Raw genomic sequence first — 26,180 nt, forward strand, 5'->3', positions numbered from 1 at the left:
TTATGGGGTCTTTGTCATTGATCACATTATCTGGGTCTTTACACTTCAAGGTCACCGAGACTGGAAGAGATTGACAGAAAGGATGACATGATTTGGACTTGAGAGGGCCGCAGGACAGAGGGTCTAGTGGTTGTATACCAATGTGTTATTGCTGGGTTGATGTGGTTGTCCAAAGAAATGATGCTGGGATTGTCACTTGTATGACACTCCCCATGGCAGACATCTACGCTTGCCCAAGAGGTCAGGCCAGATTTACTAAGAGGTGTGCGCTTAGACAGCCCTGCAGTTCCTGACACAAACGTTGGTGACAGCAGAGGGGGCAGTTCACCCCTTACTGCTGCCAGTTAACGGAAGTATTTATGTACATTAAAAAAAAACTATACATTTTTTAAAAATAAAGTTATGTTACAAAGTAAAATAACTTTATTAAAGCAGTGTATTAGAAATTTGTTTTTAGTCCCCAGAGTGCCCCTATAGCAGTGTGGCCAGTGAGGATGTGCTGTCAGCATGCAGGCTTAGGGAGTGTGCTACTCTTGTCTCTGTATGCCTGCAGATCATGCCTTCATTTATTTTTTCTATCTAGGTCAGTCTGGGAAGCTTCTTTACATCATGCATGCCTCTGAACACCCACTCAGCACCTTTGCTCTGTTTGAGAATGGTCCCTGCTTAGTTGCTGACCAGAACCTGGATGTACTGATGATAAAACTAAAAGGATTTTTCCAAAATGCGAAGGCCAACAAGATGGAGACTCGTGGCACACGCTACCAGTATTGCGATTTCCTTGTCAAGATTGGTACAGTCACTATGGGACAAAGTGGCCGGGGAATATCTGTGGAGGTAACTTTTCCTGAAAAACTCAAGACGTAGGGACATGTTTGTTACCAATAATACAGAGAATAAAAATGACGAAAAGACTCAGTAGGGAGAAAGAGGGTAGTGGCAATCAGGAGGCATTTACATGGGCTGACAATGGTGTGGCTAATCTGTGCTTGTTTAACTTATGGACATATCTCATGCATCATGGCAGGGTAAGGCTGAGTTCACACTACGTTTTTGCAGTCCTTTCTTTTTTTCATCTGTTTTTACAAAAAAACGGATGGAAAAACATATGCATATACATATTTGTGTGCATCCATTTTTCTATTATAAAAAAAATGGATCAAAACAGATCTTTTTTTTTTTTTTAACCTACACAAAAACGTGGTTGACCTCATTTTTGTGTCTGTTAAAAAAAAATGGATCAGTTTGGAAGTTTGGAAGTCAATGGAAAAACAGATGAAAACTGTTGCTCACAAATGCATACGTTTTTCAATATGTTTTTTCATCCGTTTTTTTTGCAAAAACAGATGAAAAAAACAGATAGCAAAAACGTAGTTTGAACCCAGCCTAAAACATCCTCTTTGCTAATTTACTAGTACTTTTTTAATACCAAGAGTCTTAAACCACTTCCTGCTCCTGCCCTTAGAAAAAAGTCCCTTTCCCAATATATGCAAAAGAAGAGCCATGGAGCCTCATCAAAGAGTTTCGAAACATAGGACTAGCCAGATATCCCTCCAGGAAGGACCCAGCCAAGGGGTTTGGCTGGTCTCCCTGAGATCAGCGCTGTTTTTCTTTCCCAATATAGTCCTTTATTATTACAAACCCCCCCAACCTATAAGTTATTGTTATGTATGCAACGGCCCATAATATAATGTTATTAAAGGGGTATTCCGGAAATCAGAAAAATCACCTCAAGATACTAATACACAGGCCTAATATTGTGTTGTCACTAACAGTGCTGGCTTTAGCATGCATTTGGATGGTTAACTCCTAGCAGAAAGTTGAAAATACAAATTGTATTGGGACATTTAGAAGAGTAAGGTATGATTACAGCATGCTGCCTTTTAGTTAAAGGGGTAGTGTGGCGCCAAACAATTATTCACAAATTAACACACATTACAAAGTTATACAACTTTGTAATGTATGTTATGTATGTGAATGGCCCTCTTCCCCGTGTTTCCCCCCCACCCACGCTAGACCCGAAAGTGTGGTGCATTATACTCACCACATCTCGTGTCGACTCCCGTCCGCCATCTTGGGACAATGACGTAGTCTTCGGGAGTTATGCTCAGCCAATCACGGCTGAGCTGCTGATGACGCGGCAGAGGGGGGCCGGCATGAGGGACGGATGGAGCGGCTCGATCGGCCTCCCGAAGACTACGTCATTGTCCCAAGATGGCGGACGGGGATTGACCCGAGATGTTGGGGCCTAGTGTCAGCCGGTATAAAATGGCTAACACTAACCCCTCCCCCCCAATATTACCCCAGTACCAGTTGCCACCAGGGATACTGGGAATAGCTGGGTGCCAGTAGTCCCTGAGTGTCAGAAGAAAATAGCGGTCCTTGACTGGACGGCAGCAGACTGATATAATTAGGCTAGGGAGGGCCAAAATAAATGTTCCTTCCTACCCTGGTACTACTAGGTTGCTGCTGTTTGGTTTTTAACCTGGCTGGTTATAGAAACGTAGGGAACCTAATGCTTTTTTTCCTTTATTTATTTAAAGAAAAAACATGCATAGGGTTCCCCCTATTTCCATAACCAGCCGGGTCAAAAACCAAACAGCGACAGCCTAGTAGTACCAGGGTGGAAAGGGACATTTTATTTTGGCCCTCCCCAGCCTAATAATACCAGCCTGCTGCCGCCCAGTCCAGGAGTGCCAATTTTGACTGGCTCTTCCCAGTACCCCTGGTGGAATTGGGTACTGGGGTAATAATAGGGGGTCAGTGTTAGCCATTTTATACCGGGTGACACTAGGCATCGACTTAGTTATGGATGTCGTCTATCAGACAGCTTCCACTACTAAGCCTGTAAATTAATGAGAGAAAACACAACACACCTAGAAACATTTTTATTCAAATAAAAATACCCCCACACCTCTCGTTGAGCATTTTATTGAACATTAAAATCCGCTGGTCACCGACGTTGTCCAAACTAATCCGATGTAATCCTCTGCATACAGGTATCTGAAAAAAAAGAAAGGAAGAAGAAAATGGTCATTGACAAGGGGCCTATTAGGAGACTATTCAGAGACAATTCTGAGACAAACCAATCAGCACCACAGAAAATAGACCAGGCTTATCCCTGATAGTAAATTGCACTTTAAATAGACCAGTCTATTACTACTACAGCAGAAAGAGAGCACACACAGAAAAATCCCCCGCTGATAAATCTCCCCAATAGTGTCCTCTATGCAGATCACTGGTGTTTCACTTTATACTGTGTTCAATAAATTTCACCCTATGTTGTTATATATTGGTGCCCAATGGTGTATACAGTATATACCATGTGTGGTGACCAGTCATCTGTATAGAGGACACTATGGGGGAGATTTATCAATCATGGTGTAGAGTGAAAGTGGCTCAGTTGCCCCTAGCAACCAATCACATTCCGCCTTTCATTTTCCAAAAAGTCTGTGAGGAATGAAAAGTGGAATCAGATTGGTTGCTTGGGGCAACTGAGCCAGTTTCACCTTACACCATGTTTGATAAATGATAAATCTCCCCCTAGTGTCCTCTATAAAAACACTGGTAAGACCATACATGGAATATATTGTGTAAAGCACCGGGCACCTGAATATAAGAAGGGCACAGCTGAACTAGAGCAGAGGAGGTGACCAGGGTCATTAGGGGAATGGATGTGTTACAGGACTGAGACAGATCATCAAAAGGATGCTGGTTAACCTATTCCACACTGATGAGGGGCAAATACCCCAAAACAGCTGTCTGTGAATGGATACCTTGCTTGGGTGGTTTCCTTGATTGGATACATTCCTTGGCTTGGTTGTTCCTTCGTGGAGGAAGGTCTGGCTAGTCCACTGACGTCGAGACACGTGATGGTGTCTCTCCAGTGTTCTTTTGCAAATGAGACAGATCATCAAGCTTGGGGGTATTTAGTTTACAAGAAGGACGTCTTAGGGGCGATCTGATCACAATGTACAAATATATAATCTTGCGGTGATCCTTTTACTAGGGCTGTGAAGTCGGTAGGCCGCAGCTCTGAATCTGACTCCTTCATAAATGGCCGATCAGACACCAGGGGACTTAGTTATCACACTTCTGTACAGGAGATCGGGCTCAGCAGCTTCTCCCTAATGTCCTACATGATCCTGGGGCGACTTCTGAGGGAACAAGGAAAGCTATAAAGCAGCTTCTCCCGTTTGTACAGTGGATGCAGCAAGTCTCCAGCCTCCATGTCCTGAACAACTCACAACTAGACTAGATGGAGCAGGTGGTCTTTTCTGCTGACATCTTGGGTGCCCGTGAGTTTCCAGTGCTCCGAGGAACTGCTCTTCCAGGAAGAAATAGGTTACAGCGGGGGGTCACCAGTAAGTTTACGGTTGAGGTACCAGGTCGTTTGGCTGAAGGTCCGCCTTATTTATTCTTGAATTCGGTTGGGTAAAGTTACTATGAAGCATTCCCAGACCAAGAAGAAATTTTCCACACTGCGTTCTTTTAGTATAGCTGCTTCCACCCAGTCCATTCGGAATACAAATGAGAGTTTGTCAAGGAACGGACGGTGGCTGTGGTGAGATCCATACCTGCAGAATTGCCTTGCGGGCCGCTGCAGATAACAAGTGTAAAAGTTTTCTAGGCCCCCACTCACATTTAAAGGGGTAGTGCGGCGCTAAAAAATTATTCACAGAATAACACACATTACAAAGTTATACAACTCTGTAATGTATGTTATGTCTGTGAATCGCCCCCTTCCCGTGTCCCACCACCCCGCCCGTGTACCCGGAAGTGTGATGTGCATTATACATTACCTGATCCGTGTCGAGGGCCATCCGCCATTTTGTGCCAAACGTCATCTTCAGACCCACGGCCGAATCCCTGCCGCCGTCCCCCCTCCGCCGCGTCACAACTGTGCTCAGCTGCGATTGGCTGAGCACAGTTATGCTCAGCCAATCGCGGCTGAGCGGCTGATGATGCACATCACACTTCCGGGTACACGGGCGGGGGTGGTGGGACACGGGAAGGTGGCGATTCACAGACATAACATACATTTCAAAGTTGTATAACTTTGTAATGTGTGTTGTTCTGTGAATAATTTTTTAGCGCCGCACTATCCCTTTAAATTGTTTGGGGTCTTTCCATCCGAAGATACCCCATTGTGCATTGTATGGCACGAAGTTCACTAGATGCGTCTTGGCGAAACGTTCCACTATCCTCCAAAATCCCTGGATGACCGGACATTGCTATAGGCAGTGTGCGAGGTCCGCCTCCGGAGCTCCGCATTTGAAGCACGAGGATGTTGGAAATATTCCCATTTTGTGGCCCCTCGTTGGGTATATATAGGAACGGTGAAATTTGCGTAAGGTCATCTCCATGTATCTGGCTGCAGGTAGCGTTTTAACCGAATGTTCCAACATGGTAAGTAGATCCGGCACCGCTAGTTCTGGGGAATGATGAAGCCTCTGAGGCAGCCCCGTGGTTTGGGCTGTGTAGTCCAATGAAGAGTGAAAGTAGCGATACGTATGTGAGATCTGTTGTTTAGTTGTTGTGGGTCTCTTCAATATCGTGTGAAACGTGATGTCCCATTCTTCCGGTGGTAGGTCTTTCAGGTACTTGCGGAGGAATCTCACAGCCTGAAGATAAGCAAATTAGGGGAAGGTAACGTCTGGGAATTTATTGCGTAGGTCCAACGTTAGGGGCACCTTTTTTGCTATGTCAAGTAAGTGATATATGGAAGTAAGTCCCTGTTGGAACCAAGTTTTGAACTGTAGGTGGGGGTGGCCATCGGGATTGCCCGTCAGCGTGATAAATAACGAGCGAGTCGGCTGTAAGTGCAGTGAAGTCCTGAGTTTGTGCCAAGACCTCCAGGTGGAGGTTATCAGCAGGTTGTCTCTGATCCAGGAGGGCAAGTCCGAGTAAGCAGTGTGCAGCAAGTTAGGTAAGGAGCATGGGAGCGCCATTTGGCTTTCCACCGGTGTGTCTGTGTGAACTGCTGTGTTCTGGATCCAGTCTTGAATAATACGGAATTGGGAGGCAAAGTTCAGCTCTCGTATGTTGGGGAAGTTCAAGCCGCCATGCAGCTTTGTTTGTTGCAAGATATGGTAAGCAATTTTTGATTTTTTTGGAGCCCCAAATGAAGGTTCTGTATAGAAAGTTTATCCTCTTATCGTCTTTGGGTCTGAGATGTAGTGGCAGGGATTGGAAAAGGTACAACAGCTTCGGTTCTTCCACCATCTTTAGTAAGTTGGCTCTGCCCATGAAGGTGAAGGGAAACTTCTTCCAGGCGGCAAGGGATGCTTCTAGGTTTTTAATGTAAGAGTGTATGTTTCGAGAGTATAGCTTGGCGGGGGATTTGGTGATGGTTACTCCTAGATAAGTGATAGTAGCGGAAGAAAGATCTTCACTTTTGTCCATGTTTAAGGTATAGCCTGCCAAGCTCCCTACTTCCTGGAGATCTGTCAGCGCTGCAGGTAGGAATTGCCTCGGCTCTCGCATAGTTAGTAGTATGTCATCTGCAAACGCCATGACTTTTATGACATGCTGGCCTACCTGGACTCCCGAGTAGAGGGGTGAGGACTCAATGTGTCTAAGCAAGGGGTCTATTGCGATGTTAAAAAGGAGGGGGGAGAGTGGGCAGCCCTGTCGCGCTCCCCGAAAGTGTTTTTCCCGTTAACCGTTAGGGCTGTAGCGGCTTAGTCATTAAGTGTCTGTATGAGGGATAGGAAAATCTGTCCAAAGTAGCGTCTGATTAGTGTGGCATATAGGAAGGCCCACAAAACTTTATCAAAGGCCTTTTCTGCATCTAAACTTAAGAGCATGGTCGGGGGTTGATTTTTGTCCAGAGCCTGTAATGTGACTGCAATAGCCTTCCTAATGTTTTTTGTGGAGTTTTGATTGGCCAGGAAACCTTGTTGGGACAGGGAGAGGATAGTGGGCAGCATCAGCTGAAGTCTGGTGGCTAGGAGTTTTGTGAAAATTTTGTAGTCTTGGTCGGTAAGATTGGGGCAATGTCGGGTCTTTGTTTGGTTTAGGTAGTAAAATTGTCTTCGAGTCAGTGAAGTCTTTCACCGTCACGTTTTGCTTGTAGATGAGGTTGTAAAGGCGAGTGAGGTAGGGGACTATGTCCTGGGACAACACCTTGTAATATTCACCCGAGAGTCCGTCTGGACCAGGTGTCTTGTTATTAGGTAGTGTCTTAATGACGTCTCTCACTTCTGCCTCGGTTATGTTTTCCTCTAGCAGGGCCTTATGTTCCGATGTCAGACTGGGAAGTGACAAAGAGTCTAGGAAAGAGTGGATTTTGTGTGAGTCAGATGGGGGGCTGCATATAGGTCCTCATAGTAATTGTATAGTAACCTCTCTATTTGCTCTTCGTCATAGGCTAACTGCCCTGTGGTCGGATCCTTGAGGGAGAGGACATTGTGGCTTGACCTCGGTGGGCTTGTCAGTTTGGCTAGCAGAGAGCCCGTTTTATTACCCCACCTATATTATTTGTTCTGGATGGAAGATGTGTGCCAGTGTGCTTGGGTTTGCAGGACTGTGTCTAGGAGAGAACGTGCGTCCGTTAGATTTTGTTTGGTCTCAGGGGAGTGGTCTGCGGTGTAAGCCAGCTGTGCATCACGTAATAAATTGTGGAGTGTTTGAAATTGGGGGGTTTGATTTTTTTTCTGATGTTTTATGTAGCTGATGATATGACCCCTAAGGACTGGTTTGGAAGCCATCCACAATAATGGTGTGTCATGTGAGTGTATTATGTTATCGTCCACGTAGTTGGCCCAGTGTGTTTGTAATAAGACTGAAAGTCTGGGGACGATACTAGATAGTTTGGAAACTTCCATATTTTGGACTTCTGGGAAGGGGGGGGGCTAGTTCCAATGTTAACCTCACTGGACTGTGGTCTGAGATAGTAATAGGGTGTATGGTAGAGGTGCGCACTGTTGGGAAGAGTGAGGACGTGATAAGGATATAGTCGATCCGGGAGAATGTGTTGTGTACCTTAGAGTGGTAGGTATATTCCCTTTCCAGGGGGTGGCTCAATCTCCACGGGTCACAGAAATCCAGTTGGGTGAGGGTCGTCAGGAGGGGTGGTGGAGGGGGTGTCTGTGAGGCGGGGCGGTGGGATCTGTCCAAGTCCGATTGTAGGGATTAGTTTAAGCCAGTAAGTATTGCAAAAGTGCTGAGTAGAAGTCCTGATTGGGTGTCGTAGGGGCATAAATATTGAGTAGTGTATAGGCACGTCCTGCTGTGCTCACGCAGAGATACCTGCTTTCAGGGTCCTCATAGCTAGAGTCTATGGTGTAGGGTACAGATTTGCTTAATAAAATGGCCACTCCCCTGCGTTTAGAGGTGTAAGATGCCGACACACAACTATCCAACCAAGGGGCCTTCAGAGCAGGGTGGTCGTCATGTTTCCAGTGGGTCTCTTGCAGAAAAATGACGTCGGCTTTCAGCCGTTTCAAATGTGTGAGGACCTTGGAGCGCTTTATGGGGGTATTAAGACCTGCAACATTCCAGGATACAAATTTAAATTCTGTGGGTGCGTTGTATGTGAGAGCAGTGTGTGTCATTGAGGTACTCATCCCACTCCGCTGGTATGACGACTTCGGAACCAGATGAGTCCGTTTCTATAGATGGCATCGTCCGGCTTGGGGAGCACAGTACAGCGGGAGACCCACAGGCATGGGAGGGGAAAAGGCAACTGAAAAAGGGAAGACAAAACAGCATTATAACAGGAACAAGGCCATGAGGCCACCAGAACAGATTACAAGTAAGCATGTGTAACTAAACAAGGAATAGGGGCAGCGTCACTCGGGACGACCCCGGAATCTCAGTAACAGTATGCGCATGTCATTAGGTGGTCAGGTTATGCATTCTAGTCCTCTAATCGGACGTTGAAGTGGCGGCCTGCCTGGGCAGGGTCCTCAAAGGTCATAGTGCGGTCGTTCACGGTCACTCAGAGTCTAGCCGGGTATTGAAGCTGAAATTTATGGCCGTGGTCCAGAAGGTATTTGCAGGTAGGAGAGAAGGCTCGTCGTCTTTGCGTCACTGAAGCTGAGTAATGACTTGTCTGGAGCGGTTCTGTTGGTCTCTGCGTTCCGGCCCAATTCTGTGTATTCTCTCTGTTAGGAGAGTGTGCAATTCCAAGTCCAGTTCCAGGGCCGCCGGGATTTCTACAGTGATGAGTTGTTGGAGGTCTTCCCCCTTTATTGCCTCAGGTATCCCCACAAATCTGAAGTTGTCACGGCGACTTCTGTTTTCTAAGTCGTCTATTTTGGTTTGTAGAGATCGAATGGTTTCTTCTTGGGCGTTAGAATTGCCCTGGAGCGTGTTCAGTGAGGTCTCTGCGTCCATAACTCTAGTTTCCAAGTCATTTGTTTTTTGGGCATTGTTGTTGATTTGGGCTAAAGCCGTGTGGTGGGTTCAGTCTCAGAGAGACGTCCGTCCCCGGAGGCAGGAGATGTCATTTTTGTGGCAGCAGCTGAAAGCGATTTAGCTTGAGTTTTGTCCTTGTCCTTTTTTGAATTTGTTTTAGAAGAGATGGGGAGTTGATCCGGTAGTTTAGCATTGCGTAGAGATTTGTTCATTGCTCCCTGAGAGGTTGTGAGGAATTTTTCCATAACCAATGTGACCCAGTCACCAAAAGGATGTGCTGACCTATGGAGTAGGGGGGTGCTCCAGGGTAATCACCGTGGTGACGTTACATCAGGCTTGTGTTGTACAGGTTGGGGGACCCGGGGTTCTAGGGCGCATGCACAGGAATATTTGTGGCACCCTGTTCCCCGACAAAGTTAGTTCGTTGTGCTCTGCGTTAGCTTGTATAGAAGGAGGGCAGCTAGCACTAAGCACTAAAATGATAAGACTCACACTGCCACCCAGTGGTGTAATCAGGAAATAGCGACCTTTTGGAAAAGCTCCTGTGAATGTCCCAGGGACAGTTATATGGAAACGTTCAGTAGTTAAGATCCTTTGTGCAGGTGAATCTGGTGAAGGACAATGACAGTTAGAGCTTCACTAGCTGAGGTACGTGCTCCAGGTGCAGCAGGTGGGAGGGAGTCTTTCAGAGGGGGTGCAGTGTAATGTTGGTTGGCAGCTGACAGTCCCGAGTGAGGAGGGGGAGGGGGCTTGTGCAGCTGCCACGTGGGGGCCAAAATGGCGTCCTTTGCTGTGCAGGCATAGGAGGGCCTTTGAGCACACCCCACAGTAGGCCCTTACAGGTGACAGTGTCCGCTCCCCTCTGGTTGCCGCTGGGTCATAGAGGCGGCATATAACGAGACCGCAGGGCTGCTGGTCGGCGCGGGAGGGGTTAATGGCGCCGGCTGCAGGTCAGTGCGGGTGGGGACAATGGCGCTGGCTCCGGCTTCTTCCCCCCTCCCGGCGACTATGTCCCTCTACTGTACCTCCCTTTGTGGCGTGTCCCGGGGGAGAGTGCAGCTCAGCAGGGTTGTTGGCGGCACGGTCCGGTCCGTCAGAGGAGCCTGGGGCGCTGTAATGGTGCTGTGTCAGTGACGGAGCAAGATGGTGCGGCTCCTTCTGTGTGCTCCGGCGCGGGTCCTGTCGCTACGGCCCAAAGCGGGTCGGACTCGGTGGTCAGGTGGCTGCTGCTGTTGGCTCATCGCCCGGGGGCAAAATTTAGGGGTGCCAGTCGTGGAGTGGAGCCGTTATATAGTCCAAGCAGCCAGAGCTCCTCTAAAATGCGGCCACTCTGGGTGTCCCGCCCACCGGAAGTCTTCTGACATCTTCTAAGTTTCTTATATTCCCCATACACAAAAACACACTGCTAACAATGACAGATACCTGTGATATAGAGGGGTCAGCCATAATGATATAGAGGGGTCACCCGGTCACATATAGTGATATAGAGGGGTCACATATAGTGATATAGAGGGTCACATATAGTGATATAGAGGGGTCACACATAGTGATATAGAGAGGGGTCACACATAGTGATATAGAGAAAGGTCACACAATGATATAGAGGGGGTCACAGTGATATAGAGGGGGTCACAATGATATAGAGGGGTCACACATAGTGATATAGAGAGGGGTCACACATAGTAAAATAGAGAGGTCACATAATGATATAGAGAGGGGTTACACATAGTGATATAGAGAGGGGTCACATGGCTAATTATGTTTTTCATGCTTAATGATATGCCGAATGTGCAGCACTACCATTCTAAATATGAGCCAAATGTTAAATATGGCTAGTAGGCTTACTGTGATTTCATGGAATGTGCGAGGTTTGGGAGATGCAGACAAGCGGTACGCACTATTTGATTCCCTACGACAGTATCATCCTGTGGTACTGTGCGTACAGGAAACACATTTGACCGCTGACACTACTCAATACTTGAGGCGTGCTTGGGTGCGATGGAGTTACCATTCTGTATACACCCAATACTCCAGAGGAGTGAGCATACTGGTGCACAAAGATATTCCCTTCACATGCATAGACAGTAAAATTGACCAAGATGGTAGATACAAATGTATATATTGTGTATTTTATGGAATTAGATATATTCTTAGTACAGTGTATATCCCACCCCCGTATAGCTGTACAGTTTTAAACAGAGTAGTGGAGTTTGGTTCTGCTCATCCGGATGTTCCTCTATTGATAGTAGGGGATTTCAACATGGTGATTGATCCCTCAATGGATAAACATAGTATGGGCTCCGCCAGCCTAGCGGCCGGTATTACATCCTTGGGGAAAATGCTAACTGAGTTGTCCCTAACAGATGTTTGGCGACTGAGGCATCTGGGTGAGCGGTGCTATTCCTGTTATTCGTCCACTCACCACTCATTATCCAGAATAGATCTGGCCATATGCTGTACCCTTATGTTGAACCGCATAACATGTGTGGATTATCTCCCTAGGGCCCTCTCGGACCATTCACCCCTGAGACTTCAAATGGCACATCCTGGTTCTGGGATGGTCGGGGGGAGCCTGTGGAGATTGAATCCGCATTGGCTCACCATTCTGGACCCGGCTACGGTGATACCAGTGGTGGATGAGTACTTTATTCTAAATGAGGGTTCTGTGTCTCTCCAGGTGGAATGGGATGCTATGAAAGTATACTTAGTGGCCATTTCATTCAACGTATTACAGGGGTGAAGAGAAGGGGACAGTTGCGGCAGGACCTGCTGAAGGGCTTAAGAGAGGGGGAGGAGCAACATATTTTGCAACCGACTGCGGCTACTGTCCGGAGGCTTCAGGCAGCCCATAAGGCCCTTCATATATTTGACATGGAATCTGCAGCACAGAAACGCACATTCGCTAAACATTCTTTCTTTGCGGAGGGGGAAAGGCGGGACACATCCTGGGGGTGGTGGCCAACGCCCAAAAGGATGCCTCGTATATAACAAGGATTCAAAATCAGGAGGAGGAAGTAGTGACGACACTGACCAACATATTGGAGGTATTTAGACGTTATTATCTAACTCTTTACTCCTCTCAATTAGCAGTGACATCTGCCCAACTGACGCAATTCCTTGATGACATATCATACCTCCCAACCGTCCCGGATCAAGCGGGACCGTCCCGATTTTCGGGTGATGTCACGCTGTCCCGGAACGGCCCCCCTGTGTCCCGCCGCCCCCCCCTCATGGCGTCACTGAAGCCATCTGACAGTGTCGGCGGCCCCTGCGGCTGCTGACAGTGTCGGATGGCTTCAGGGAGCAGACAGTCACATGCAGAGAGCTTCTGGAGCACACGGCCTCACACACAGGTCAGCTGCTGCCCCGGAAGCTCTCTGCTCCAGCCCCGCACGGTACCTGCTTTCCTCTTCTCTCCTCTTATCCCCTGTGTGCTGCCGCAGCTGCTGGTGACGTCACAGGTCAGTGAAAGGTCGGAGAGAAGATGAAAGCAGGAGCCGCGGGGCTGGAGCTGTGAGCTGCGGGGGCAGGAGCTGTGTGTCAGGCTGCCTCCCTCCTGCTCTGTTCCTGACTACCTGTGACCACAGCAGCAGCTGGGAGAAGACAGACAGCTCAGTGACTGATCCCTGACTAGGTGAGTATATTTTTTTTATTATTTTCTATAAGGGATGGGTCTGCCTGGAAGAGGGGGGTGGATACTAAACTGGGACCTATGATGGGGGGGATACTACAGTGGGACCTATGATGGGGGGGATACTAAACTGGGACCTATGATGGGGGGGATACTACACTGGGACCTATGATGGGGGGGATACTACAGTGGGACCTATGATAGGGGGGGATACTACACTGGGACCTATGATGGGGGGGATACTAAACTGGGACCTATGATGGGGGGGATACTACACTGGGACCTATGATGGGGGGGATACTACACTGGGACCTATGATGGGGGGGATACTACACTGGGACCTATGATGGGGGGGATACTAAACTGGGACCTAAGATGGGGGGATACTACAGTGGGACCTATGATGGGGGGGATACTACACTGGGACCTATGATGGGGGGATTACTACACTGGGACCTATGATGGGGGGGATACTACACTGGGACCTATGATGGGGGGGATACTACACTGGGACCTATGATGGGGGGGATACTACACTGGGACCTATGATGGGGGGGATACTACAGTGGGACCTATGATGGGGGGGATTACTACACTGGGACCTATGATGGGGGGGGGGATACTACACTGGGACCTATGATGAGAGTGGGGATTACTACACTGGGATTAACAAAGTGAGGGGGGATTACTACAGGGGGATTAACAAATGGGGGATTACTACGGGGGATTTACTAGGGAGAGGGGGGATTGCTACAGTGTGTGGGGGAGATGGGGGCTACTACAGTGTGTCCTATGGGGAGATGGGGGTTACTACAGTGGGATATGGAGGCACAGAGGGGTCTGTACCATATGGGGCACAGAGAGTTACTGTGAAGCAGATGAGGATGATACTGGAGAGAGGAGCCTAAAATGTTTGTCTCGCAGGCCGGAGAGGTTTTCAAGATGGCCGTGCATGATGGCGAAGAACCACAAATGTGATCAACAAGAGAAGACGTCCCCTGTGAGTCACTGAATAACTGCAATATAATCAGCCTCACCGCTATATGGTCACTGCTGAGGGAGAGTACTGCTCTGTGTATAGTGGATGTTATGTAGTAATGGTATAAGGGGGGGATAAGTCACTATGTGGTGAAGATCTGGTGGTAAAATTTGTTTCCTATATAATGGTAATAAGTGATGCGGTTATGGAGGTGTGGCTATGGGGGCGTGGCTATAGGGGGCGTGGCCCATTGGCGTGACTGGCCCTCTTTCCTTCCAGCAAAAGTTGGGAGGTATGACATATCCCTAGCGACTCTTACGTTAGAACAGAGGGACTTTCTAGACACGCCATTGTCCTTAGAAGAACTGGAGGAGGCAGCAGCTTCCCTACATAACTATAAAGCGCCTGGGTCAGATGGACTCCCGGCCGAACTGTATAAACTAATCGGGAAACCCTTGCTCCCTAAATTGCTGGAATTATGGAAGGCCTCATTGGAGTCGGGTGCCCTGCCTGTGTCTATATGCAGGAGGCAATAATAGTGGTCTTACCACAACCTGGGAGAGATCCTCTGATTCCCGACTCCTATAGGCCCATTTCCCTACTTCCAGTTGACATTAAACTCATAGCTAAAGCTTTGGCCACTCGGCTTTCTGGAGTCATATCATCTCTGATACACCCTGATCAGACGGGGTTCATCCCTGCTAGATCTACAGCCATGAATATACGCAGATTACATCTCAACCTACAGATACCAGTGGATAATCCGGGTGCTCGGGTGGTTTGGTCATTGGACGCTGTCAAGGCATTTGACAGCGTCAAATGGCCATACTTGTGGGCTGTTATGGAGAAAATGGCGTTCGGCTCAGTATTTCTCTCATCCATACAATTATTATACTCGGCCCCGATGGCTCGTCTGCGAATAAATGGGGGATTATCCCCAACATTCCCACTTCGCCGGGGGACGCGGCAGGGATGCGCGATCTCCCCACTATTATTCGCACTGGCCATAGAACCCTTAGCTTCCCTGCTGCGCTCGCACCCTGGGCTTTAAAAGGGGCCGGTGGGAGGACAAACTGGCATTATACGTCAATGATTTATTACTCTATCTTAGTGATTCCTCTTCCTTCCTTTCTGCCGCTATGACCACAATAAATGAATTTGGGGTCTATTCAGGCCTTACTATAAATTGGGATAAATCGGTCATAATGCCCATAGACACAGAGGGTAGCGTGCAATTGAACCCGGCCATCCCGTTGAGAAGTGTTGACACCTTCAAGTATTTAGGGGTCCTTATCTCTAGAGATGTTAGAGCATATGAAACGTTAAACATGGCACCCCTGATTTGTAAATTTCAACAGAAGCTGGCTGTTTGGCGCAAACTGCCGTTATCGGTGGTGGGCAGGGCGAACCTGATGAAGATGATTTGGATGCCACAACTATTATATATCTTACATAACTCTCCTGTATGGCTTCCCTCTCGTCTTTTCCATAAGGTTCATTCTCTCTTCCACGCATTGATTTGGGGCTCTCAGCATCCACGTATTAGATTAGAAACATTGCAAAGAGACAAGGATGATGGGGGTCTTGCAGTTCCTAACGCGGCCATGTATTTCCTAGCGGCCCAACTTCAGCACCTTAGGGGATGGGATGTGAGTGATGGGGGAGACCAGAACAAGTCGCTGATTGGAACTCATTTACAGTCAGTCTCTCTGTTTGAAACTCTAGAGGCCAAAAGGATATTATTGCTTAAACCTCAGATACCGACACTACTACTTATCCACAAGATATGGTGGAAAATTAGAGGGTTATATGGTATTACGGGATATACGACATATGGGATACTCCATGGTTGGGAGAATTGTATCTCTTGGAGGGGTTTTCCGCCTGGAGAGACGCAAGAATAAGGAAATTAATGCAGCTGTATGACGGTAGGCAGCTGAAAAGTTTTGATCAACTACGCTCTGCCCCACACTCAATTCTATAGGTACTCACAATTACGTCATGCATGTGAAGCGGAAGGGGAAATACTTGTGTCGGGCGTACAATACTTACCACCAATGAATATTGTAGGGGAGTCCAAATCCACCAAGGGGCTTATCTCATGCCTATACCGACACATTATCTCCAAATATTTAGATAGATTTCCGCTTATGTTGAGGGAAAAATGGGAGGCGGACATTGGCCCCATAGAAGAAGGGCAATGGAAGGAGATACTGGAAATGACGCCTAAACTATCTCTGGGGGAGCAACACCGCCTTTCACACCTCTACTTGTTGCACCGTGTGTACCGCACACCGCAATTTCTTTTTTGCATAAATGTCCGAGACACGCCCATGTGTCCGCGATGTCATGTTCATGAAGGGGGTCTATTACACATGTTCTGGTGTTGCCCCAAGTTCCGTCATTGGAGAAGGGTGGCGTCAGCCATACATAAAGTGTACTCAGTGGAACTGCAGCAATCTCCACTAGTCTATATATTGGGCTATGTGGATGACTAAGGGCCCTTTTACACAGAAAGATTATCTGACAGATTATCTGCCAAAGATTTGAAGCCAAAACCAGGAACAGACTATAAACAGAGATCAAGTCATAAAGGAAAGCCTGAGATTTCTCCTCTTTTCAATTCCATTCCTGGCTTTGGCTTCAAATCTTTGGCAGATAATCTGTCTGATAATCTTTCTGTGTAAAAGGGCCCTTAGCATTAAATGTGGTGGAACAAACTGCAGTAGCCCTTATTCTGTTCATGGCTCGTAAACTTATTGCTCAACATTGGCTTGACGAGACCCCTCCCTCGGTATCGGAATTTGTGGGTAAGGTTAACTGGTTGTTTGGTATAGAAAGGTACGCATATGAAAAACGTAAAGCTAGCAAGAAATTTGAGAAACTCTGGGGAAAATGGATGGCTATCCCTGAACTAGCGTCCCCGGGCTCCCGCACTTAAACTAGGATGTGTGGTGTGTGAGAAGAAGGGATGGTTTGTGTCTCCCCTGATAATGTTCCATTTATTGCTAGGGGCAACTGAGCCAGTTTCACTTTGCACCATGTTTGATAAATCTCCCCCTTTATGTGCATTTCCAGTAATAAGTGAATATTGGTGATTTGTATAACTTTTGGGAGGCAATACAATACTTAACTAAAAAATTTTGCTGGACTTCTAAATGTCAAGTGCTATACTAGTCAGATGTACAATTAGCACCCCTGCAACGTAAAGCAGCCAGACGTCTTTACTTACTTTCTGTAGTTCTGCTAACAGAGCACTGATATAACTGATCCACACTGATCCAATCTAATGATTGCTTATGAAAGTTTCCTGGGGGGGGGGCTCAAAAAGAATAAATGTACTGTAAAATGTTTTAAAATGGAGCAATGTTAGAAAAATTTATAATAATCATGAAAAAAATTTTGCATACTCATTTTTAATGCAATTTTTTTTAATATCGCTAAATTTTGAACCCCAATTTTGTGGTAAAATTGCACCTAAAAAACAATCAAAAAGCTATTTCTCAATATAAGCATAAATATCTTTACAGTATACTATAAAAAAAAATAAAACAAAATTCCTTGGCTCTTATGTTTGTTGCTCTCCCCCTGCACTGTGATTGACTGCATGGGAGCAAAGCTTTGAATCTCCTGCACTCACTTCCTGGTCACCATTTAAATTGCTAATAATTATTCACATTTATTCCTTGACAACAGGCAGTGGAGCTCAAAAAAGTGACACCTAGTGGCCAATGTTATAACTTTGAATTTACTAGGCATTTCTCCAGCCTAGCTAGAATCCTACTCCACACTGATGGGGGGCAACCCCCTGAAACAGCCGCCTGTGGATGGATACCTGGCTTTGATTTTCTCTTGTCATGTCCCTAGACTGGAAGGGCCACTTAACATGGTGTTTTTGGTGGTCTCCTTCCAACAGCCACCCCTTAGCTATGTCCGTCCCTGGAGGGATATCTGCCTAGTCCTGTGTTTCGAGACTGGTTTATTAATATTGCACATACTAATAGTTGTAATTCAAAACTAATCTTCCTAATTTCTTCTTTCTCAGGTGGACTACTGCCCTTGTGCTGTGCCAGGAGACTGCTGGAATCTAATGGTGGAGTTTATGCAGAGTTTTATGGGGAGTCATGCCCCAACTGTGCCCCCCGTCTTCAGCTCCAAACATGATGCACTATATACACCTGCTGACACCATGGTGCAATACATGGAGTTGCTTAACAAGATCCGCAAGCACCAGCAGGGTACAGTGACTGGAATGAGATTATGAGACTGGCACATCTTTTTATATATATATATATATATATATATATATATATATATATATTTATAATTTTTTTTTTTTTTTTTTTTTTTTTTTTACTGGAAAACTTCTGCCTCCCTTTCTTTACAACAAAGAGCAGTAGGGGAAAGGAAATGTTACCAATACTTTGCAAAGTACGTTTATTGCTTTGTATAGGAATATATAGCTTATTAAAATGAATTTTTTGCTGCCATTTGTTTTGTAGGAAAGTGTTCAGTAAAATATACAAACAACAATATAATAGATGCAAGGAGAACAAATCCAACTATACTCTGTACTTCCAAAATGGGCACCATCTTAGAGTAAGTGTATGTCAGTGCACGTCATTGTATTAAGTTATGCCAATGCTGATAAATGTGTATTTTTTATATGGTTGTACAGCCATATTTCATTTCTTTATTTTGTATTGTCTATCTTCCTTATGTCTGTACGTCTACACATCAAGACTGCTGGGGAATAATCAGATACACCAGGTTTAACTTTCATATAGTACTCATTCTGTCATGGGTTGAAATGAGTCTTTTACTCAGGGCGGCAGCTTTGTAGAGTCTCTTAAGGGGCGGCATGTTTTAGAGTGTCGATAAATGATACTGTCTGTTACACACCACTAACTTCATTGACCCCATGTCCTGCAGATGATAGCTGGACACAGATGTAGAATGCAAGGAAGTTAGGACTGCAGGTATTGTTTTATGCTCCAGACATCACTGCCCTTTATATGGAGCACAAGGTGTAATTAGATTAATTTGAATTTTAGAATCAATTTGAATTTCTTTGAAAATCGTAAATTCGTTATTTTAAGGGGGAAAAAGTGTGCTCTGACCTGCAGGGGGAGCAGTGGCGTGCAGCGCCCAGGAGTTTTGTTACTGGCCACCTCCAGCTTACACAGAGCCTGGAGCGGAAAGCTGCTTCTCCTGCAGGTCAGCGCACCACCTGTTGGGCTGCCCGCCCACACCCAGGAGATTGCCACTGCCGCCCTCCCCCACCCAGGAGATTGCCGCTGGACCGCTCCAACCCAGGAGATTTCCACTGCCGCCCGTTCCCACCCAGGCGATTGCCACTGCCTCCTGCCCCCACCCAGGCGATTGCAACTGCCTCCTGCCCCCACCCTGGAGATTGCTGCTGGACCGCCCCAACCCAGTAGATTGCTATTGCCGCTGGACCGCCCCCACCCAGGAGACTGCCGCTGGACCGCTCCCACCCAGGAAATTGCCGCTGGACTGCCCCCCACCCAGGAGATTGCCGCTGGACCGCCCCCACCCAGGCGATTGCCACTGCCTCCTGCCCCCACCCTGGAGATTGCTGCTGGACCGCCCCAATCCAGTAGATTGCTATTGCCGCTGGACCGCCCCCACCCAGGAGATTGCCGCTGGACCGCCCCCACCCAGGAGATTGCCGCTGGACAGCCCCCACCCAGGAGATTGCCACTGCTGCCCGCCCCTACCCAGGAGATCGCCACTGCCTACCCGCAACAGAATCGGGAGGAGCAGAAGCCCCAGGGGCAGGAAAGACCCTTAAGAGTGTGTGAGAGCATTTGAGGTCTCAGCACAAGATTTAAATCGAGAATTGAGAATTTTTTTTTTTTTTTTAAACGAGATTTTATTTTTTGGCCATATCACCCAGCCCTAGGTGTAACGGTAGTATGACCATGAATAAGATCACCAGGAGTAGTCACAAATCTTTTATTCTTGGAGAAGCAATAAAGATTGAAGAATTGTTTACACATTGGTGGAATTGGAAACCTTAAATCTTGTCCTCACAAGGTGGTGTGATTACTGAGAGGGTCTGGGTGCGGGCGACATTTCAGGTTTTGTACATTATACACAGATGTACCCTTTTATGCTTGGTGGAATATAGATACATTTTATCATTCTGCATTTCTTATGCAAATGTATAAATAAGTAAGATATAGTGAAAAGAGATCAAAAGGCTTATTCAAAGAAGCTGTCCCATTACATATCCTGCTCTCAAATCACAGCTGCCTTAAGGCCCTATTACACAACGCGATTATAAGCCGTACGGCCATTAGTCGTTTTGTATAATAGAGGACAACGATCAGCCGACGTGCACGATGTCGGCTGATTGTTGTCTTTCAACAGGCTGAAATGCTAACGATCAGCCAAGCAACGATCTGCTGCCATTGCTCAGCATAACAGGACCCCTGCCGTTTGCCCTGCGCAGCTCCCGAGGCCCCCCCTTGCTCGTTGTTGACGTGTGTAATAGCGCCAGGAGTGGGCGGGGGACCGAGGAGAAAGGGAGCGCTGACCTGACAGGTCGCCGCTCGCTTGCTCTCCACATCGCCCCGTGTAATAGGTGCTTTAGAAAATGCTTAGGTCCTGTTATCACATACCTTGGAATCTATGTGGGTGAAAATGTGCCCTATAGTTGCGTGTGACTGCCACAGCATGTTCACATGAGCTGGCACTGGTGCAGATTATCCCCATTTAATGGGAATATTTAGCCACAGGAGCTTTCCCAAGTGATCCACCAAGAACAATTAGTCATACCTCTGTCCTTGAACACAATTCGTCCTGGAAGGCTGTTGCAGAACCGAGCTGTTTTTTCTAATAGGGGATAATTTAAATCTATTTGTTTTTTTTTTACTCTCCTTGGGCAATAACATCCCCACTTAAGTGACTGTCACTAGAGGCTGCAGTACACAGCCAGAGGTAGTTAAAGACCCCCTATCCAATGATGGGTGTTCGGCTCCTTTTAGGGGGATAAGTGGTGATGCTTTGCACAGCATCAGCACTCAACCCCTGCCTGGCTGGTAAACTGAGCTGGCTCAGCAGCAAAACAGACAGGGCCCCCTTTGGAGCAAAAGCTTTCTGCTCTAGAGTGGGACACCCTCATTATTAGGTGCTCCTTTAAGTACTACTGCTTAGTGGGATGCATATGCTTTATGCATGCCTCCTGATCAGTTTGCCAGCTTAGCAGGGGTTAACTGTGCTTCCCCCACTAAACCCCTGCCTCACTGGTAAACTAAGCAAGAGGCATAAATACTGTGTATGCATACTGCTTAGCAGCAGTACACAAAGGGCCACTCAGAAGCAGATGCTTTCTGCTCTTGAGTGGGAAACCCCATTTAGACCTGCTCCTGTAACCTCTGAAAACCCCCGGCTGAAGAATAGTTCAGTCCAGCTCTGTTTTGATATTGAGCAAACTTCGAGTACCGAACAAAACTTTGGGTAAAATTGTGGTTCCAATACCGAATTGTTTCAATACAAAAGTATTCGGAAACCAAGTTACCACTTTACTTGTAACTTTCACTGTATTTGAATTGCATGTTTAAAACAGTACTGTGAAAACAGAGGAGAGGAAAGATTGTTACACTGGGGGCCGGCAGGCTCGCCCCCAGTGCTCCATGCCAGGCCAGTGCTCAGGAACAGACTGGCGCTATGGATGGAACTGGGTGGCGGTTGAAAAGAAGGACTGCGCCAACGGCATCCACGTGCCAGTGCTGATCCGTTAAGGTAAAGAATCCAAAGGGATGTAGCTGATGGTATATTTGCTTTAAACTCTGATTCTCCTCTGTGAAGTCCATGAGCCCTAATGGATTACACATAAAGGGGTTATCCTGATGGGACAATGCTTTTTGTGGTGGGAGCTGGTAAAATTCTTTACGCTTTTAACCCCTTAAGGACAGAGACAATTTCGATTTTTGCGTTTTCGTTTTTTCCTCCTTGTGCTTAAAAGGCCATAGCACTTGCATTTTTCCACCTAGAAACCCGCATGAGCCCTTATTTTTTGCGTCACTAATTGTACTTTGCAATGACAGGCTGAATTTTTGCATAAAGTATACTGCGAAACCAGAAAAAAAAAATTCAAAGTGTGGTGAAATTGGAAAAAAACCCCGCATTTTGTTTATTTGGGGGAAATGTGTTTTTACGCCATTCGCCCTGGGGTAAAACTGACTTGTTATGCATGTTCCTCAAGTAGTTACGATTAAAATGATATGTAATATGTATAACTTATATTGTATCTGATGGCCTGTAAAAAATTCAAACCATTGTCAACAAATATACGTCACTTAAAATTGCTCCATTCCCATGCTTATAACGCTTTTATCCTTTGGTCTATGGGGCTGTGTGAGGTGTCATTTTTTGCGCCATGATGTGTTCTTTCTATCGGTACCTTGATTGCGCATATACGACTTTTTGATCGCTTTTTATTACAATTTTTCTGAATTTGATGCGACCAAAAATGCACAATTTTGCACTTTGGGATTTTTTTGCGCTGTTGCCGTTTACCGTGCGAGATCAGGAATGTGATTAATTAATAGTTCAGGCGATTACGCACGCGGCGATAGCAAACATGTTTATTTATTTATTGGTTTACTTTTATTAATAACCTGGGAAAAGGGGGGTGATTCAGACTTTTATTAGGGGAGGGGGCTTTTTTACTATTAAGAACACTTTTTTTTTTACTTTTACACTTATACTAGAAGCCCCCTAGGGGACTTCTAGTATAAGTGCTTTGATCTCTGCAGCAAACGAGTAAACGAGTGCCGAGCCGGGGACGGTGCCATCTTGGAGCGGTCCCCGGCCGGCTTCAGAAACGGAGATAGCTGAGGAGCGATCTCCCCACTAGACACCAGGGATGACGCTGCGTCCGGTAATCGGATGCAGCTGTCAACTTTGACAGCTGCATCTGATTACTGTATTAGCGGGCATGGCGACCGGACCGTGCCCGCTAATACCTGCGGTCCCGGGCTACAAGCGGCACCCGGGACCGCCGAGGTTCAGAGCGTGGCCGCCGCGCGGCCCCGCTCTGAACGTCCCTAACGGCATCAGGGCGTAAATATATGCCCTATGTCGATAAGTAGGTTAAAGGCCTTTTTACGCAGGCTAATTATCAACAAAAAGTTTTCCTTGAAACTTAAATTCAGACGGTAATAGAAAAAAAGCTAACACTCCATCAATCCCATAAGTACTAGAATTTTTACAGGATGACATCGATAAAGGATTAAGACTGAACTCTGTCAAGGTCCAGGTGGCAGCCATGTCAGTCTTTTTTAAAAGGAGTCTTATCCAGGCCCAAAAGGTAAAGGATTTTATTAGAGGAATCTTGAAATTAAGACCAACGATAGTCAAACCTATTTCAGCTTGGGATCTTAGTTTGGTGCTAAGACAGTTGACTTTTCAAACATTTGAGCAGCTAAAAGGTTGGGTTAGTTGCAGACATTGGTTGCCCAGGAAATGTATACCATCTTCCTACCTTCCGGAGGCACTTGCCCTCCTTCCTGACAAAATATTCTTCCTTCTAGAACAGGGGTGGGGAACCTTTTCCATGTCGAGGGCCAGTCGGGCATTTATAAAATGATTTGAGGGCCGCATACCGTGCACAGCAGGGTAGCGTGGGTTTGCAGCACCCGGGACAAGGCAAAGTATTGTTCCCCTAATGCCCCTGCTATTGTAGTTAACCCCCAGTCATGCCCCTTGTACCTGATGTGAATCCTTAGTGATACCCTGTAGCCTGAGTTAACCCCCAGTCATGTCCCTGGTAGCCTAATTACCTCCCCCCCCCCCCCCCCCCCCCAGTGATGCCTCTGGTAGGCCTAGTTAATCCCCCCAGTCATGTCCCTGGTAACCTAGTTAAGCCCCCAATCATGTCCCTGGTGGCCTAGTTATCCCCCCAGTCATGTCCCTGGTAGCCTGGTTAACCTCCCAGTCATGTCCCTGGTAGTCTAGTTAGCCCCCAAGTCATGTCCCTGGTAGCCTAGTTAGCCCCTCAGTCATGTCCCTGGTGGCCTAGTTAAGCCCCTCAGTCATGTCCCTGGTGGCCTTCTAACCCCCTCAGTCATGTCCCTGGTAGCCTAGTTAAGCCCCTCAGTCATGTCCCTGGTGGCCTTCTAACCCCCTCAGTCATGTCCCTGGTAGCCTAGTTAAGCCCCTCAGTCATGTCCCTGGTGGCCTTCTAACCCCCTCAGTCATGTCCCTGGTGGCCTAGTTAAGCCCCTCAGTCATGTCCCTGGTGGCCTAGTTAAGCCCCTCAGTCATGTCCCTGGTGGCCTTCTAACCCCCTCAGTCATGTCCCTGGTAGCCTAGTTAAGCCCCTCAGTCATGTCCCTGGTGGCCTAGTTAAGCCCCTCAGTCATGTCCCTGGTGGCCTTCCAACCCCCTCAGTCATGTCCCTGGTGGCCTAGTTAAGCCTCTCAGTCATGTCCCTGGTGGCCTTCTTAACCCTCTCAGTCATGTCCCTGGTGGCCTTCTTAACCCTCTCAGTCATGTCCCTGGTGGCCTTCTTAACCCTCTCAGTCATGTACCTGGTGGCCTAGTTAACCCCCCAGTGCCTGCCCCAAATAAAAAAAAAAGTAAACATCCCACTCACCTTTCCTTCGCTCTCACGCTGCCCAGGTCCTCTTCTCCCTCCTCTCTTTCGTGCCGGTCTTCTCCTGCAGGCGGCACGCAATGAAATGACGTCATCGCGCGCGGCCCGCAGGAGTCAGAAGACGTGCGCCCCTCTGCTGGGGAAGGAGCCGGCAAAGACACAGGAAGATGTTGTGTATGCCGGTTCCTGCCTCACTGTCTCTGCAGTTTGCGGCTCTCCTGTGATGTGCGCCGCTCTGCTCGGGAAGGAGCTGGCACTCACAGCATCCTCCTGGCAGCTGTCACAGACACAGGACGATGCTGTGAATGCCGGCTCCTTCCCCTCCAGAGCGGCGCATGTCACAGGGGAGCCGCGGGCCGCATCCGGAGGTGTCAGGGGCCGGAGGTTCTCCACCCCTGTTCTAGAATATCAACCATTCGTTTCTTCTCCCAGAATTTACCCCTCCTTCTGAGTACTCTACAAGAGATATGGTATGAGCACTTGGGACTACAAGCTCCGGATTTCACCAACGCGCACTCGACTCGAGCATCATGGCCAGAAAAGTGCGCTATTCTGCTTGAAAAAATATTTCCGCTACGTGGTCTTCCCCACTAACCTTTATTGAAGGGGTATTCCGCTCAAACATAACTTTTCATATGTTGCTGCCCATGGTAAGACTAACAGTTCATTCCATACTTCTTGTTAACTATGCAGTGTCCTTCCCCCAGTTCTCAGCTGCTGCTTTCTGCTTAAGACACAAAAATCTGTGTGTGAGGCTCTCTCTCTGTCTCCCTCGCCTCCCCCCTCCCTTCTGAGACAATGGATGTATTCTGAAGGGATCTCTTCAGGAACCACCACACCAATGAATATGAGGCTATGAAGGACTAAATAAGGTTCAGGAAGGAATTTTTTTATTTTTTGTAATGGTCATACACTTTTATGTCTAGGTATAGTCATACACTGTCATGTGTGGGTATAGTCATGCACTTAGATCTAGGAATGATTATACACTATCATGTCTAGGTATGTTCATACACTATTACATCTAGGTATGGTCATACACTTACATGTATAGGTATAGTCATACACTCACATCTCTAGGCATGGTCATACACTGTCATGTCTAGGTGTGGTCATACACTCACATGTCTAGGTATAGTCATATGCTATAATGTCTAGGTATAGTCATACACTCTAGGTATAGTCACACGTCTAGGTATAGTCATACACTCACATGTCTAGGTATAGTCATATGCTATAATGTCTAGGTATAGTCATACACTCTAGGTATAGTCACACGTCTAGGTACAGTCATACACTCACACGTCTAGGTATGGTCATACACTCACATATATAGGTATGGTCATACACTCACATATATAGGTATAGTCATACACTCACACGTCTAGATATAGTCATACACTCACCTATATAGGTATGGTCATACACTCACCTATATAGGTATAGTCATACACTCACATGTCTAGGTATAGTCATATGCTATAATGTCTAGGTATAGTCATACACTCTAGGTATAGTCACACGTCTAGGTACAGTCATACACTCACACGTCTAGGTATGGTCATACACTCACATATATA

General features: G+C 47.0%; 1 protein-coding gene across 2 annotated transcripts in view; it reads left to right on the forward strand.

The window, feature by feature from the left end:
- MED20 (mediator complex subunit 20) overlaps positions 1–18,268 on the forward strand; it is a 27,200-nt gene extending 8,932 nt beyond the window's left edge. For both annotated transcript variants that reach the window (XM_069946006.1, XM_069946005.1), the window contains exons 3-4: positions 584–837; positions 18,019–18,268. In XM_069946006.1, the coding sequence (XP_069802107.1) occupies positions 584–837; positions 18,019–18,237 (473 nt within the window). In that variant the 3' untranslated portion in view covers positions 18,238–18,268. The remainder of the gene's footprint in view (positions 1–583; positions 838–18,018) is intronic.
- The last annotated feature ends 7,912 nt before the right edge of the window (positions 18,269–26,180 follow it).

This window comes from Dendropsophus ebraccatus, chromosome 11 (genome assembly GCF_027789765.1).
Source record: "Dendropsophus ebraccatus isolate aDenEbr1 chromosome 11, aDenEbr1.pat, whole genome shotgun sequence".
NCBI classification, from domain to species: domain Eukaryota; kingdom Metazoa; phylum Chordata; class Amphibia; order Anura; family Hylidae; genus Dendropsophus; species Dendropsophus ebraccatus.